Raw genomic sequence first — 17103 nt, 5'->3', positions numbered from 1 at the left:
CTATCAGTGAAGTTAGTCAATTTGTACATAACCCTTGAGATCTGGATTTGCCTAATGTTACTGATTAAAAATATGTATGTATTGACTCTTATTTTCTGCAGTAGGTAATTCAGTCTAGAAGTGCTGTCTAAAATAACAAATAGGTACAATTAGTCTTATTACTAGTTAGGTGCAGAATGCTATTTGATTTGCTTGTACGGGTAAGGAACTGGTTGGGAGGTAGGACACCACTGTTCTGTCCTCACTTTGCCATGGATGTGTTCTATGATCACAAGCAAGTAACTTAACTCTCTCTGGCTGTTTCCTATCTTGTTTTGTTAATTATACTCGAAGGAGGAAACTGTCTTGCATTTTCTTTCTAGCACAGCATTGTCCAGTCTTGACTGAAGGTTTTATGGCTGCTGTTAAAGAGTTTTAGAAATGCTACATTTGAAGTATTACAAGGCTCACTGTTTTGGAGCTTATTGTGCATATAAACCATCAGATGGTAATTTATGCCTTCGCTTTGTTTTCTTTAGCCTCTTTTTGCATTCAGTTATAAAGAAAAGTTTGCTGTTAATGGCTGGAAAGTGTATGATCCAATGGCAGAATATAAGAGGCAGGTAAGTTATATAAGTACTTGGTGTATTATTTTTTTCTCCATCTCCCCCACAGCCATTTAAACAAGAAAAAAAATATTAAAGAAAACTCAAAATTTTCATCTCTAGCTACATACAGACACTGTCTAGATCTCGTGTTTAGGTAATAAAATGCCTGTCTTTGAGAGTGTTGAGTGCTTGCTAAAGTTGAGATAACAGGTGCTGAGTACTTGACCAGATTGGTCTGTCTTAACATGCATTCTTAAATCCACTTTTCCAAGTGCTGTTTCTAGGAAATATAGGCTTTATAAAAATTTGGATTTGAATAAACAGCATTAAACAGAAGAGTAACTATGGTTTGTTAGTGTAAATATACAGTTTCCTAGTTGCAAAAGTATTTTTATTTCACTGTATGATCACTTTTTACCTGAGTGTGCAACCTATTCAGATAGTTATTTTGCACATCATTTTTAAAGGTAATAAATAGGAAAGACTTTCAGTGGTTTGGTTTATGGTTCAATACGAAGACCTAAAGTTTATAGCTTATTTAAAAGAAAAATGTGGGCACACTTTTCTCAAAAAAGTACGTAGCATATAAAAATTTTTGTCACCCCAAACTCAGATACGTAAAGCTCTAACCTGAAAAATATAAAAATGTTTTGCTTTCATACAGGGCTTGCCCAATGAGAGTTGGAAAATATCCAAAATTAACAGCACCTATGAGCTTTGTGATACATATCCTGCTATTCTTGTTGTGCCAACCAGTGTAAAGGATGATGACCTCTCAAAAGTGGCAGCATTTAGAGCAAAAGGCAGAGTTCCAGTAAGTGAAAGTTTACAAGGAGATATAAGCGCTCTTCAAATCTGCAGCTTATAAGCAATTATCAGAGTTCTTTTTCGGCTTTTTTTTTTAAAATAACAGTGGGCTGGCTTCCTTCCTGAAAGCGGGGGGGGGGGCGGGTGTCGGAGCAAAAAAAGAAGACATAGGCTTGATGGGTTTAGAACTGAGGAGAGCAACACAACTGCGAGTCTATTTGCTTGGTTATTGTGCCATGTAGTACATTTTTGTTCAGAGTTAATACTTCATCTGATGCTAATTTACATATTAGCTTATGTTCTGATTTGATGTGGAATGTGTTACAGCCATAGTGATTTTCTTGAGAACAGACAGATTTTTCAGGTAGTATAAGAATCCCTTTAAATATGATGACAGTTTTCATGCTTTTGATCCGCTTAGCAAGGTAGTGTACAGGTCTATAGACTTCCATATGGAAGCAGTTTTTCTTCCTCCATTGTTCTTTTTGTTTTCTAATTAGTATGATGCAGTAGCAGGCATAATTTTTATTAGAAATAAAAGCTAAGATGTTTAGAATCACTCTGTGTTTCAAGCTCAGATTTGGGATGAGCAGTGCTAGTGTGCTGTTGATATGGTTTTGCATCAGCTTGTACTTAAATTTGCATTTGTTGATTTGCCAGGAAGTAATGTCATGTGGGCAGTGTGTTTACCTAATTGCACTCTGGCCTGCTGCTTTTATAGTAGTGTAATAAACTGAAATAATTTTCTTTTATTCCAGGTGTTGTCCTGGATTCATCCTGAGAGCCAAGCAACAATAACACGATGCAGTCAGCCATCGGTAGGCCCAAATGATAAGCGTTGCAAAGAAGATGAAAAATATTTGCAGACAATAATGGATGCCAATGCTCAGTCACATAAACTTATCATCTTTGATGCCAGACAGAATAGTGTTGCAGATACAAACAAGGTAGGTTGGTATCATAACTAGCGTTAGTAGTTCTATCTTTATTACCAGGCTGAAGATTGAGTAAGAGATGAGGATGAGGAGAATTTGATGTTAAAAATAGATAAGAAAGGTTCGCTAACGAGGGCATGGTAAGGAAGGTAAGTTGCTTCTATCATTATGGAAAGGCCAACAGGAATTGAAGGCAGCATGAAGACATAGGTGAGAAATGATGCAGTAAAGCCCACAGAAGATTAAAGGTTTCAGTAGTAAAAAGGGGAAGGTATATGGATGCATTATCAAACATAGCCTATTACAATTAGAATTTCTTTCATGTAAAAAAAATACCCTAGTGCTTCTTAGAAAAGTAAAAGTCAAAAATGTGTTTTTATTAGTGCTAAAATAACCCTTTTCTCTCTGAAAATCCTGAAACCTGACCAAAATAACTCTCTTGACCTTATACTGAAGTCCTGTACATGTTCTTTCTTCGTCTGTTTTTACTTTTTGATTGACAGGCAAAAGGTGGAGGATATGAAAGTGAAAGTGCCTACCCAAATGCAGAGCTGGTCTTTCTGGAAATTCATAATATACACGTAATGAGAGAATCCCTGCGTAAACTTAAAGAAATAGTTTATCCTACGATTGATGAGACTCGGTGGTTATCAAATGTGGACTCCACACATTGGCTGGAATATATAAGGGTAAAATACTTTTGATTAGAATAATCGATTGTTTTTTTAAGCCATGTTTTTAACTTGCATGTCTGAAAATATTATTAAAATAATGTCTAGATTTAAGCATGTTGTTTTGATCAGGATAATCTTGTAAAAAAGCTTTTTAAGCATTCCATAATAACTTTGTATTTCCAGTTTTATGTATTGGTAGGTAATGAGTTAATTCCTGATAGCACAGTATCGTAGTGAGCGTTGGACATTGTTTTGCTTTCTTGAGAGGGAATGTTTGTGAGCAGTCCAGGGTTATCCCTGCTTTTTGGAAGAATGCCCTGGGAACTTCAGATTATATTTGAACAACTGCCAAAAGGACTTGACTGTAAATTCTGCAGTCTTTCTCATCCTTCCCTCCTTTAGTGCAATGTCAGTGATCATGTGTCGGGCACCTACATTTTCATGGGCTGTTTATAGTCAGTGCTCTACTGGGTTATAATCTGCTCCATTATTTAACATAATATTAAAATAAATCACTACCATACTCAGTTTTACAGTCTGTTTCACTAACCTCTGAAATGCTTTTTGAATAGATTATTTCATTACCACATTCACTCCCCTGTTTATGATGAATATGGATGGAGTGGAATTTGTTTTATTAGCAACTGGCTCAAATGTCACTCATGCAAAACACGTTTGGGATTGTTCATTAGTTTTACTCTTCTATTAACTAGTGTTTGCTAAATGCTGCAGGAGAACCAGTAGAGGGAGCAAACACTTAAATTAAGAATTAAACAAATTTAATGATCTTTTGGGAACAGTGTAATTTTCTTGTTCTCTTGAAGTTGGACTATTTCAAACAGCTTTTGGAATTTGAGTATCTGGAAACCTTTTCTTATTAGCCTGGCCTTAATAAAAATAGTCTGTGTTTAAAAGTGGACCTTTAAAAAGTGTTTAGACCAGCTGTCACCTTTGATGGAGATTGACTTAAGTGGGGTTCCTGGGCTCAGACAGTGTCAGAAGTGGACCTTGATACCACTGTTGCACAGATGACAATAGCACAGCAATTTGAAATTTCATGTAAATTATTTTAAAGAGTTGATACACATGTAACTTTCTTCACGAATCTGTCCCTCCTTACGTGATACTTCACATTATGGTATTGACAGCACAAGCTGCGGCCTGATTTCTTAAAAGCTGCTATTACTGTGTTAAGTGTTGGTAGTTCTCCCTGTGCTTTTATCCAAGAATTGCTTGCCTTCCTTGCCTGTTTGATTTGGCTTGTAATAGCAATTAACAAATCCACAGCTTTACGCTAATACATCTTATGTTTTCTGGGTTCAGACCAGCATGATTATGTCCCAGTTTAATGCGATGCATTACTGGAAGTTCACCTTCCTAGCACTGGGCACCCACAACACTTTGAAGATGGTCCAGGAGCGTCTGGGGAGGCACCAGTAGCGTTCTGTCTGTGTGAAGACAGTAGTAACAACAGGAGTAGAGTCATTCGTTGCTTTTTGCACAGCCAGGACGTTTCCTCATCCCCTCTGGGATATTTTCTGTCTTTCAGGGTAGAACTTGTGCTATTAATTATTTTTAAACCAATTCTCATTTTCTAAACCAATCCAAAGCCAGTTATGCATGAGGAACCCCAACTGAAATACTGTGATAGTTGCTACGTTTTGAAACTTCTATAAACAATAATAATAGTTTGTGGAGGAAGCTGTTTTCTAAAGGCTTTTGTCTGAAGTAGAATAAAATGCTTCACCTACTTCACAGATACTTACTGAATTAGTAGTAGCTCTATTTTCTGTCTCCCGTTCTCTGCTTATTGCCTGTATCTGTTCTGTCCTTTTAATTTCAGCTGTACTCCTCTGTCACCTGTGTTCTCTTTAGGACAGTTTAGAGCAAGCTATTGCATACCTGTACGTTATATAGGTTAGTTTCTCTTCTTATTGAAGACCAAACTGTTTTAATATTTGCACTTTCTTAGTGCAGTAGAGCTTTGTAACTGAAGTAATTAGCAATTAACTAGTTGAGACCAGAAGCTCTATTCTCCCATAGAAGCTTTTGTGTTGTTTCCTGATATTTGCATCCTGTCATCCTTCAGTTTTACCATAAAAGATATGATCAGTGAAAGATATAATCAATGAAAATTGTCTCTAATGCGTGATTCTTGAAATAGCTTTGAAGACTGGTCTTGTGCACAGCTTCTCCAGTGGATGCTGGCTTTCCTACTTCCCAGAAGATGTTTTTACATGCCTGGGAAGGGAAAAATGCAAGTATTTTGCAAGATTCCATTTTCTGATGTTGGAATGCAGAATAGGAATTTCATCTGTGGTTCTATTCTAGTGGTTGGTTTTTTTCACATATTTTTCAGTGCCATGATAGGTCATGTTAGAGAGACAAATCTTCACAGGAGAGAGATTATTCAAGTTTTTAAAAAACTACAGAGCGGCGTAAGAGAACAAGAGAGGGTTTTCTTGTGGGGGAGAAGAGTAACAAGTTCACACAGGTGATCTTAGTCCTGTACCATTTCTATCCTTTGCTCTCCAGCATGCTTCTGAATCCACTCTATTAAAGGTCTGCTTATGGGTTGAATACAATGTATACGTCATGCACCAACAAATCAGCACAGACTCTCAACCAGGGCTTTCTGGGTTTTGGGGGGTTGTGTTTTGATTTAGATTAGCTGGATAGTTTGTCCCTTTCTCTAAACTTAGTAGTTGAGAACTGAAAGCTGAGGAACAGAGAGTGATTGATTACTGTTAAAATGAACTTTGAAAACATAGAACCTTCAGCCTTTGGAATAGGTTACAGTATTTGTGTCTTTTCATCATGATACAGAATTTCTGATTTAATTTAGAGGAGGGATTCCCAGGTTCTTTTGCTACTTGCTACTAATAATAGAGAACTGGTAAGAACTCTCTCCTGGATAACAGAGTGCACGCGGTTTTTGTACCCCTAGGAGTATGCATACCACCATTTGGAAGGCTCTAATTTAAAGCAATGCTGTCGAGATGATTATGTAATTAATCTGAAATTTTAGAATGTAAAGTTTAAAAACCTTAAGAGTATAAAATTATAACTTTTTTTTTGGTAGAGTTTTGGGTAGTATTTAATATGCTTGTTTATTTATTTTTGTTTATTTAAGATGCTTCTTGCTGGAGCAGTAAGAATTGCTGATAAAATTGAATCTGGTAAAACATCTGTGGTGGTACATTGCAGCGATGGTTGGGATCGAACTGCACAGCTCACTGCGTTAGCTATGCTTATGCTGGACAGCTATTACAGAACTATCAAGGGGTTTGAAGTTCTTATAGAGAAAGAATGGATAAGTTTTGGACACCGATTTGCAATGGTAAGCTGAAAGATTTAGTGTACAGTTTTTCACCTTCAAGACTTTTATTTTAAATAGCATTTTTTCTCACAGTACTCTGCTGCGTTTTAGTTATTTTCTCGGGTGTCCTTCTTTTAACAGTGTGTGTCAGAGAATTGTGACCTGTTCATTTTTAACAGGAAATATGTGTGTGAGGTATAATATAAAATAAATAAGAATTAAGTGGCTTGAACATAATGGTCAAAAAAAATCACATGACTTTTTTATGAGGAAGAGGGATTGTAACATATTGCTTCATCTTTAACAATCTTATGAATGGAAAAACAAGGAAAACAATTAAGGTGTCTAGAAGGTAAAATTGCTGGAACCATTACTCTGATTTAAGGTTGAAGTGTTTATTTAACACATGGGCTAGTGGGGAATTAGGACATAAATTATTACGACATTTTGTGGGCTCTGACTCAAGATGGTTTAGGAGAAATGACATATAATTACGGCAGGTGCATATGGAATAATCGGTGTTTCAGTACAGTCTTAGTAAATACATACCGGTTTGACCCACTGGTAGAAATAAATGGCTGTGCACTGAAAGATGGGGAAACAACTGGCACAGCTTTGGTGACCAAGTGTCTTTCCAGCAAAGGCATGTCCGTAAGTGAATATCGGGATGCATTTTTAGTAGTTGAAAAATGCAGGTTAGCGTTATGAAAGATTTGCTTGTCTTGTCCACCACTGGAACATATTTAAGAGTTACTCAGGTTTAAAGTGTTGAGATGGTACTGTAAATACACTAGACCGAAATTAAAAGTTTGTTTTGACTTTCAGCGAGTAGGACACGGAGATGATGATCACGCTGATGCAGACAGATCTCCCATTTTCCTTCAGTTCATCGACTGTGTTTGGCAAATGACAAAGCAGGTAAGACGCTTATGAGTATATTTCTATGAGGTCTCAGTCTTTATCTTGGAAACGTAATTCATATAGGAGAACACATTCCTTTGCAGAGCATGTTTTCCTGAGGTTGGTCGGGCTATGGCTGCACCGTGCATACACAGGGAAACTTTTTGCTCAAAGTGAGGAACAGGGAGCTAGAGTAGAAGTATTGACTTGAAACCAAATTTTTTTTTTTTTAAAACAAGCTTTTCAAAGGATTCTCTGATTACATAAATGAGGGTTATTGATGAGATACATTATTTGCATTGCATATTCACTGGTGGAGTAAATGTCCATATGGATTTATATTGTCCTTAAGAAATGGCAAAAATCCAGGCTGATTGTGAACAGAGGGGAGGAGAGGGTTCTTCTATATGTGTCTCAAATGTGAAATGCAAGTTACTGTTGACATCATTATGCATACAGGACAGCATTTCTAACATAAAAGCCTATTCTCAGATAAATTTTCTTACTTCCAGCACTGCTTTTACCTCTGGATCAGGGGAGATCTTTGAAACCAGTGATATTTAATCTATCAAAATACTAAAATTATCTTTTTTTTCCTCTTAATACGTTAAATTATAGGATGGCTTTAACCTTCATTTTCCTTATTTGTCCCTCCACGAACGTAAACTTAAGATTTTTCTGAGCTTTTATATTGCTGTTCTTCAGTGGGGTTACTGAAATAGGTGGTCCACATGAAGGCTTTATTTCCAAGTAAATTAGAAGTGCTTGGCTCCTTCTTTATTTTTTTTTTCTCTCTTATTTTTGCCTCCTTGAAGCCTAACATAGATTTGTGCTTTTACAGTAAAAGCTATTGTACTGAAGTCTGTATAGTATGTGATTTGTTTTGAAGAGAGGAGGGTAACAGTCTGGTTCCACATGAGGCTAGCACTCCCAGATCTCTTACCTTAGTCTTCTTGTTCTGAACGTGGTTCTTAAAAACTTACGTCATAGTTTCCAAAACTTGTATTCAAAACAGTTGTCGTTGGTGCTTTATGAAAGTTCCCTGCTGTAATACTGGGCCCTTCTCCAGAGTCCTTTGAAGACTTTCTCTTTCCGTGTATCTACATTTCAGCATTAATGTGCTGTTTAGTATGGCTGGAGAAAATAAATGAAAAATTCTGCCCCTTTCTCAGAGGAAAGCTAATAACAATAGCAAAGAGAAGCAGTTCTAAACACCTGGTAGGAACAAAAGTCCTCTGGGGAGATCCTTAATTGAGAGCAGCCTCTTCTATTTTTGTGATCTCCCTTGCTGCCTCCTATTTCTTGCTATAAACAGTTTAGTTCCCTCTAGTTTAAAAAAAAAAAAAGGGACGAGGGGCTGGGGGGAAACTGTGAAACATTTTGCCAATACCACATCTGTTCAAAACCTGGATCCAGAAACTGTTCTGAAATTCACGAACAGCAGTGACATTGAAAAATCATTAATGTTTCATCAGGAAAAAAGTTGAAAGCGTCATTCTTGGAGGGTTCTTGCCCTCTTATTTTTATTTTTTAGTTGACTTCAACACCTAGAAAATAGGTTTGAAGAAAATTGCTTGACATGGCTATATGAAAATCAGGAGTCTGTTTTATCCTTCTATAGATCACTTGCTCATAAAACGGTGCTAGTTTCATGTTTTAGAATCCATGGTAAACTTATGTGAAATGTTCCAAAGCTCAAATAAGTGTTAATGACTGTGGAAGGGTGTCAGGGCTCGCGTTTGGGCATGGGCTCAAAGCAAGCCAATTTTCTCTTTTGGGTTCTGAGAATTACATTCTTAAAACAGTCAGCTTAATACCGTGAGAGAATCTCTAACTTCCCACTAAGATACAAATTTCCAGATAGCATCAGACAATGAAACTTAACCCTTGACAGCCTTGTATTTTCCCTTGTTTTTTTATGGTCTTCATGACACAAAAATTCAGTAAAAGAGAACTTGAGAGAAGTACATTGATATCAGATTTTAATAAAAAACGTATGGTGAAGTGATTTCCCTCCTCTGTTGGTAAATTCTGGTGATTTTGAATAGCAGATGTAAAATTGGAAAGGCCACACGTGATCTGATGAAATACTGATGCCCTGTTAAAAATGAAACAAAACTAAAATTTGCATGCAGCATTGCAGCTCAAATAGTAGCTTTCTGCCTTTCATGCACAGTACCCACAGAAGAGGAAGGTATGTTTAAAGTTGGTAGAAAGTTGCATCTTTGCAATCTCATCTGTTGCCAGAGGCGTTTTTCAATAGTTTCAGTAGTGTACTCTGTTATGATATCTCGTGTTCAGTCACCCTGATTCAGTCCATTTCCACAATCGTAAAGCTGTTACACAAAATGTTTCAGCTTTAAATGTTACTGTAGTACAGAACAAGTTCCTTGATTAAACAGCAAGTTTATTTTGCATCTGAATCAGATGCCACTTGGCATCGTCACTTTTAAACAAGAGAATTCTTTTAAATACCTCCTTTACAAAAATCCCCAACAACTCCAGCAGCATCAAGTAGGAGATTTTAATGACCCATGTGTCCTCTCACAATTAGTGGGTTTGACAAGAAGTAAATTTTCATTTGGGGAATTTTTCCACCTGAATCTTCAAACAGACGCTAATGGGCTTGGAACTACAGAGGAAAGCATTTTTAGGTCAGTGCTTTTTCAGCAGCAGTAATAGAAGCTTTACAGTCTTGATACATCAGCTCCAACAGTACAACTCTTGTATCCAAAGACAGGGTTTCAATAAAGTGCTATCACTTATTAATAAATTAGTTGGAGTGCAACCACTGATGTATGGAATTTTGAATATGCTTCACTGGATTGGAATAGGGGCCATGTCAGCATCCATCTGATTAGTATGGACCCGTCACAACACAGAACCCTAATGTGACAAGGCCCATTAAGTGCTTTCAGTTAAAGAGAGTCCCTTTAGGAGAGGCTTTGTCTTCAAAGTTATTTCCAAATATCATTTTTATCCTTTGTAAATTATTTTTGCTCTCTGTATCTGATTGCTGCTTTGGGCTAGATGCAGGAGATTGAGGTCTGGGACCCACTGAATTTTCTCCTGACTTGGTTTAGCACACCTGCTTCTCGAGTTCCATTCGTACTTTTGTAAAATCATAGCTGTGTTGTTAACAGCATTGTATTGTAATTGAGTTTTGTCATGATTTCCTAGAGAGAAGGAAGTGCTGTAAGTGATAACTTTTGAACATGACTGAAAAAGAGAATTTGATAATCTTAAGTTCCTATATGTTTTATGAAAACAAATGGCTAGGTGATTGAAAACAAACCAGGGATTTGAGAGAGCAGTTCTGGTGTGAGCACACCGTGCTGGTGAACAGTGCGTAATCCATAGCAGAGTCAGAAGAAGAAAGGCTCCTTTTCAGTCTGTGAGCCACGATATTGATAATTTTCTTACTCAAAATTTTCAGTCGAAAGTTGGAATATCTTAGCTTGAGAAGTCTGGAAAGAGGATGTGTTTGCAGTGTTTGACTTAAATCAATTTTCTTTTAAAAGAACATTAAAACTTAGATCTTTCTGGATTTAATATCAGCACACCCATTGTGTGTTACTCAACTCTTTACTTTCAACATGAATAAACATTTGCCCTTCGTAAATCACAGATGACACTGAAGAGGAATTTCTGGATCAGCTAGTTCATCCGCAGTCCCAACTGCTGTGTTATTCCTCCTAGCTATGCTTGTCGTCTTTTTTTTTATTTATTTAAAGTAGCTCTTGAATCACTTGTGCCAAGGTGTTCACTATTCTTCAGTGGCACATAACAGAAACCAGTCTGCTGCTTTCTTCAGATCTGAAATCTTTGCTTGAGATTTCTCCACACACCAGGAAATTCTTCCTTATAGATCTGTAACTTTGCATTTTGGCTTTCTGTAAAGATTTACTCCTTTAGTGGGAATGAACAAAATTTGTTTCATTTGTCCTGAAAATTAGTCTCTTATAACATCTCTTTCATGGTAATGAGATAAATGCTACTTCTTAAATTTTCCTTCAGTCTTCTAATTTTTTTTTTTCTCCTAAATGTTTACCATTCTGTATCTGTGTTTGAGACCCTTGTCATACTGAATGCAAAGTTATTTTGACACATCAAGCAGTTGCCATGTCTAGTCCTATCATAAAATTTGATTGAAGAAGGACCTTTTCCATCTGAATAGGTAGCAGCCCATGCGGTTTGCATTAATTTCTTCCTTTATGGTTTTAGAGCACTACAGATTAAGATATATCTTAAACATTTTGAGTGTTTTCAAATTTCTAACTCTTTTTCCCAGAATGTATCAGGTAACCTCTACTTGTGAATAAAATACCTAGTGGTGCTCAGTGGAATAACGGTTCTTTCATTTCAGTGTACAGTATTTACTTTCCAATATAAAAGAAGAGGGATTAAAGGCTGGTGGTAAACTCAAGGGGTGAAATGGAGAAAAGTAACTTACTTGGATAGAAGGTCAAAGAAACATTTTAAATATATGTTAAGCACATTTACGTGCACTAGTCTTTATTATCCAATTTATTACATGTTAAAATAGGAAATAAAACTCTTAAATGTCAGAATCTTCCTTTCCCCCCAAATGATTTATTGTCCTGTAACAAGAGAAATAAAGCATATGTTGAAGGTGGTTTGGGGTGGGTTAGAACACAATACTGTTAGACGTCCTTAAAATGGCTTGCTTTGTGTCACCAATTTGTCATGAGCGAACGTTTCTATGTTTGTATTGTAATATACTTGCATAATGGATGTAAGGGTTGTCTCTGAAGAGTATTTATAAAGAAGTCTGTAGGTGAAATGTATTATTGCAGTGGGAGTTACTGAAATTGCTGAGTTTTGCTGAAAATAATCACTAAATGAGAAAAAAAATCTTACCTGAATCTTTTGGTTATTTCTTATGTCTGAGTTTCTTCCTTAAAATAAATTTTAAAGTAATTTTATCAATTTTTTATTTCAGTTTCCCGCCGCCTTTGAATTCAATGAGTTATTCTTGATCACTATTCTGGATCACCTTTATAGTTGTCTCTTTGGAACTTTCTTATGCAACTGTGAAAAAGAGAGATTAAAAGAGGTAAATAGTAAGTGTAATACACATACTTAATTTGTTGAAAAGGCTTAGAATACAAGACCTAAGAACATCTAAGTTGTGGTTTTGGATATATTTGTCACATAGTCTTAAAAGACAATGTGGACATGAAATTTCATGGTATGAGAAATATGTATGGAATGCCCTGCTATTAAATGAGGTGGCACTGATTTTTCTTTAATTATTATCTGTTCAGGGATTTGAGGGTTTTAGAAAGTCCTCTTTCAGATATTTCTAGCCAGCATAGACAATTTTGAATAATCATTATCAAATTATATTGGCATTTCTTGCTCTGTTTCCAGAGGAACTCCTATGAATAGCTTTGCAGGTCACTTGAGGACATAATTAGATGGAACTTATGGTTGAAACATATGGAAATTTAAAATATCTAAATGAATGAAGCTAGGACTCAATGAAATACTTTGAGTTTGGAAAAAAAAATTAAAGTTTGTTAATATTCCAAGTGCACTTTTGCTTACTTTTGGCTTTGTTGGTTTTAATACTTCATATTTTTTAAATCAAGTAACAATTCCTTGCTATATTTAGCTTTGCTATTTTTTTGGTTTGTCTCTTCTGCTTCTGTAGGGAAAAACTTGCATGTAAATACCACAAGATGGAGCTGAATAACATGTTCTCAGCAAATGCAGGGTTTCCAGACAGCTTGCTTTCATAAATGAATAGTCAGAGCCGATTCTCAATAAAGAAATGCAATTTAAGACACAGCGGTAGTAGAAACACATGCTTTACAACACTGAGGGAGTGTAAAATTGCAAGATGAATCTGATGTAAGTTCAGATTTCCAATCTTTGATCTAACCATGATTATGCTGATTACATTTAGAATAATACAACTTTCAGAAGTGCAAATAAAGATAAAATAGGCATTTTAAATCATAGTATCAATTGATAGGAACAAATAGTGTGAGTGGAAGAATTGAATAATTATTTTTCACAGATGCTTTTTTGGATCTTCCAAACTACGTATCTCTTCACTGTTTTTCTTGTCAAAGCTAATTTTATTTTATTTTTTTTTGGTTGGTCAGTGTGTAACCATGTATTTAAGTAGCTGTTAACGTTGCTGTAAATGACGAGCAGTACAGCTTGCTTTTACTCAACTAGACCTTAGTGTCTCTGAAAATAATATGCCTGAATGTCCTTTCTCAGCCTTGGACCAGAACAAGCATTCAAATGTCTTGGTAAAGTTTTAAGGCTGTTTAATGATCAGCTACTGGCAGTGTTCTCAGAGTGCTTGCAATTTTGTAGTAAATAAGGTAAATTTCACAGAGAAAATTACTGGTATGTAGATATTAACCTTATGTTTTAAGGTTTTGCAGTCCATACAACTAATTTTTTTTTTTTTTTTCAATCAGGAGGTAAGCACAAAGACTATATCGCTGTGGTCCTACATAAACAGCCAGTTAGATGAGTTCACAAATCCTTTCTATGTAAACTACGAAAACCATGTCCTGTATCCTGTCGCCAGTCTGAACCATTTGGAACTATGGGTGAACTACTACGTCAGGTGGAACCCAAGGATGCGGCCACAGGTATGAGCTTTCACAAGACTTTTTTGTTTTAATGAAGAGCACAGAGATTTAAAAAAAATGTTGTTTTTTTTTATAGTGTCAAATGCAGCATTTAATTTCAAAAGTACTCGTCATTTGCATGTATTTCAGCTGAATGGGGAAAAGGTGATTTTCTTGACGAAGATGCGGGATGTGTTCAAACTTGGTAAAATGATGTTTTCATTAAAGTCACCAGTAGAATAGGGAGTTACAGTGTCGCTTTATTGGCTTGTATAGGGGAACAGATTAGTAGGCTTTGTTGTCAGAAGATTATTTTTATAACACTTCTAGAATACTCTGTAATACTTTTTAATACTTTTGTTGTCTTACCGTTCTTGTAGAGTTTAGGATACCTTTGTTTTTAATTGTGTTTTGCCCTTTACCAACAATGATATAAAATATAGCAGCATTTTTTTGAAAGAATCGGACTACGTGCTGACTCATTTTGTAGGCGCTCTAAACTTAGCATCACATAGATGCTTGTTTTCAATTGACCTTTACGGTTTCAAGCTGGCATGTTAAAGATTAAAAGCTCCCTATACATGCTACTTGATTCATCCAGTATTTGTTCTTATAAGTAATGTCTGCTATTCAGATAAATCTCTAAATTCGTCAGACAAATACTCCATATGCTCTCGTGCTTAGAAGTCTGAAGAAAGAACATTCAGTTTGTGTCACAACTATAATATATCTGAGGGTGCTAAACCATCTCTCTATTAAGGTAACTTTCCAAGGTACCCCCAAGCATATTATGATAAATTACCTGTATTAAGTGAGTGCTCGAAAGCTGCTTTCATCTTCTAGCAGTTAGAATGAGACATGAGTTTCAAATTTATTAGACACCCACAAGTCAGAGGCTGTTGTAAAAGACGGTGTTCCAAGGCAAGTTTCAAGGACAGTGCACTGGTAGAAGTCCAGGCATCTGAGAAATACCTTTTAAGGTCCTGGTAGTCTGGATTGCTTGCTTTCTCACTGAGGGGCTTCCTCTGAGCCGCTTTGTTTCCCTTGCTACTTCTGTTTTGGTTGAGGTAGTTCAGTGACTGTTAGGTACCTGTTAGGTGTTAGCCATGTGTTAAAACTTGAAAGGTGGTGTATTTTAATCTTTATGGTTTTAAAGTAAAATTGTCAACTGCTTTTTACCAAAATATCATCTTTCCCCTAGCCTGTTTGCCAAAAAACACTCGTGTGCTTTATGCACATTCTAGTATAATCGACCTGCTGCAGTGTCAGTTTTGAGATCTATAGGCCCTGAAAGCAAGCAGGCTTTGTGAATACACATGGAAGCTAGTCCTGGTCCAAAAGAGGTGAGGGTGAGGAAGAGATGACATAATGAGAAAATACCAGAACTGCCGTATACTTAGTGGGAAGCTCTGCTCCCTGCCTCTCTGTTGGAGAGCACTCAGGCCTCTGGCCCGTGTGGATCATTGATCTTCACTGGTCTTTCAGAACAGGTCCCTCAAATCAGCAGCTTGAAGGTAACAAAATTTGATGATCCTGGTAACTGCTTTAACTTTACTACCACCTTTTTTTCTTGAAGAACCAATGCAACTGTTTTGACTTTTTAGAACTACCACATTAGCTTTGTCTTGCGAAGATATATCATGCCTTTCTTCTGGTCTCTGTCCTGAATCTGCGTGGTATTTGTGAGAAATATTCAGAAGTGTTTCACATCTACTTGGATAAATTTGCTGCAGAAATTACAGTTTTTTGTTGCAGAATTGTGTTCTCCAATCTAATTATGAAAGCACAAACTCATGCAAACAAGTAAATAACAGTCCTTGTAATCACAATATACTGAGTTTGCTCTCTTCTGTATTTGTATTGTCTAGTTTCACACCCCGTTAGCCAATTCACTAACATTCAGACTCTTTCAGTAACAGCAAAAAAAACAATCACCATTGCTACGCCCAGCAGGTCTTCACTTATCTTTAGTGAAAAGATTTCTTAAACAATCAGTGGATTTATTAAAAGAATGGGCATCTCCGCCTACTGAGAAAAGGTGGTTTTGTTTAATAACTTTTAATGTGGTTCTTTTGTTTTTCAACTGGAATAAGAGAAAGTTAAATATTTAATGTTAATGAAGGGCTTTCTGATGAACAGCAATTCAAGGGAGCCTCACCTACTGTTTTATCAGCTTCAAAAACTTCTTTAGGAAACTAGAAAATGTTTATTGTTTTCTAGGAGCTCAGCAAAAAGGAGAAAAGCCTGATTGCATGAGTTTAAGGGAAGATGAAGAATAGTCCTTTAATATAATCAGAATGGATGTTTGATACCCTTTATCAACCATCTTTATATTATGGGAGAGGAATGAAAGCGTAATTTTTGGTTTGAGGCAATATTTTAGGTTTTCTAATTTCACCTTTATTAGTGAGTGAGGGTTGAATTTTTAAATGGACTGAGGAGTTAGTCATTGCACTTCATTGACTTTTCTTTTGGGAACGTGCATACATCACCTTTAATTTTTTTTAATTTGAAAATTACTGAATGCTACCTGGATATAAGCATTTATTTTTGCTTTGTTGTGCTCTGTCTTCAAATGTCTGTCTCATCAGACCTCTAACAATACAGTAAGGTCTGATCATATTCGTCATGGCACTAGGAAATACAGAGTTCAGAGTTATTCTTATGTTCTGTAAAGAGAAGATTGCTTACAATTATACATCTTAAGTTCTACCTAAGTTTTGTGGATGGCTGAATTGGTGGTTTTGATGGTGTTTATTTGCATCAAGAGCCTTGATTTAGGGTTACAGCTGTATTGCAATGGATTCTGTGCAATTAGGTGACACACAGTCTCCTTCACAGGGTTCAAAGCTCGAGTGTCCGAGAAGTGAACATTGTGGAAAATTCTAGGTTAAACATGGACATCTCTTGTAGATTCTCTTTTTGCTAAACTGTGCTTCAGCAATGTCATTCTAATTCTTAAGTGAAATAAAACGTTCCTCAGTTTCAGTTTGGAGGTGTTACATCATTATTGACTTCTTGTCCCAAGAAAATTAGATAGATTTTAGTCCTATCTTATTTGAGTTCATTGACTGAGACGAGGGTTTTTTCAGATTTGCCCTTTCCTTGGGTTGAGAAATGTGTATTTGTATGTGGCATGTGGAAGATAAGCTCTTTTCATTCTCTCATACAGAGGTGTGTGCACTTTGAGTACCTACCGCTGGACTAGACCCTGCTAGTCTGGAATAGATAAGATTGTATGATGCCTTTGAATTTTTTCATTTA

General features: G+C 36.2%; 1 protein-coding gene across 1 annotated transcript in view; it reads left to right on the top strand.

Moving 5' to 3' along the window:
* MTMR1 (myotubularin related protein 1) overlaps nucleotides 1-17103 on the top strand; it is a 38701-nt gene that overhangs the window by 11519 nt on the left and 10079 nt on the right. The window contains exons 8-15 of the mRNA XM_082488121.1: nucleotides 519-602; nucleotides 1252-1401; nucleotides 2153-2341; nucleotides 2833-3018; nucleotides 6137-6343; nucleotides 7148-7240; nucleotides 12186-12299; nucleotides 13684-13860. Of these exons, the coding sequence (XP_082344247.1) occupies nucleotides 519-602; nucleotides 1252-1401; nucleotides 2153-2341; nucleotides 2833-3018; nucleotides 6137-6343; nucleotides 7148-7240; nucleotides 12186-12299; nucleotides 13684-13860 (1200 nt within the window). The remainder of the gene's footprint in view (nucleotides 1-518; nucleotides 603-1251; nucleotides 1402-2152; nucleotides 2342-2832; nucleotides 3019-6136; nucleotides 6344-7147; nucleotides 7241-12185; nucleotides 12300-13683; nucleotides 13861-17103) is intronic.

The sequence above is a fragment of the Vanellus vanellus genome (genome assembly GCF_965231255.1).
Source record: "Vanellus vanellus genome assembly, chromosome: 10".
Classification (NCBI taxonomy): domain Eukaryota; kingdom Metazoa; phylum Chordata; class Aves; order Charadriiformes; family Charadriidae; genus Vanellus; species Vanellus vanellus.
This window is presented reverse-complemented; position numbering and strand designations above follow the sequence as displayed.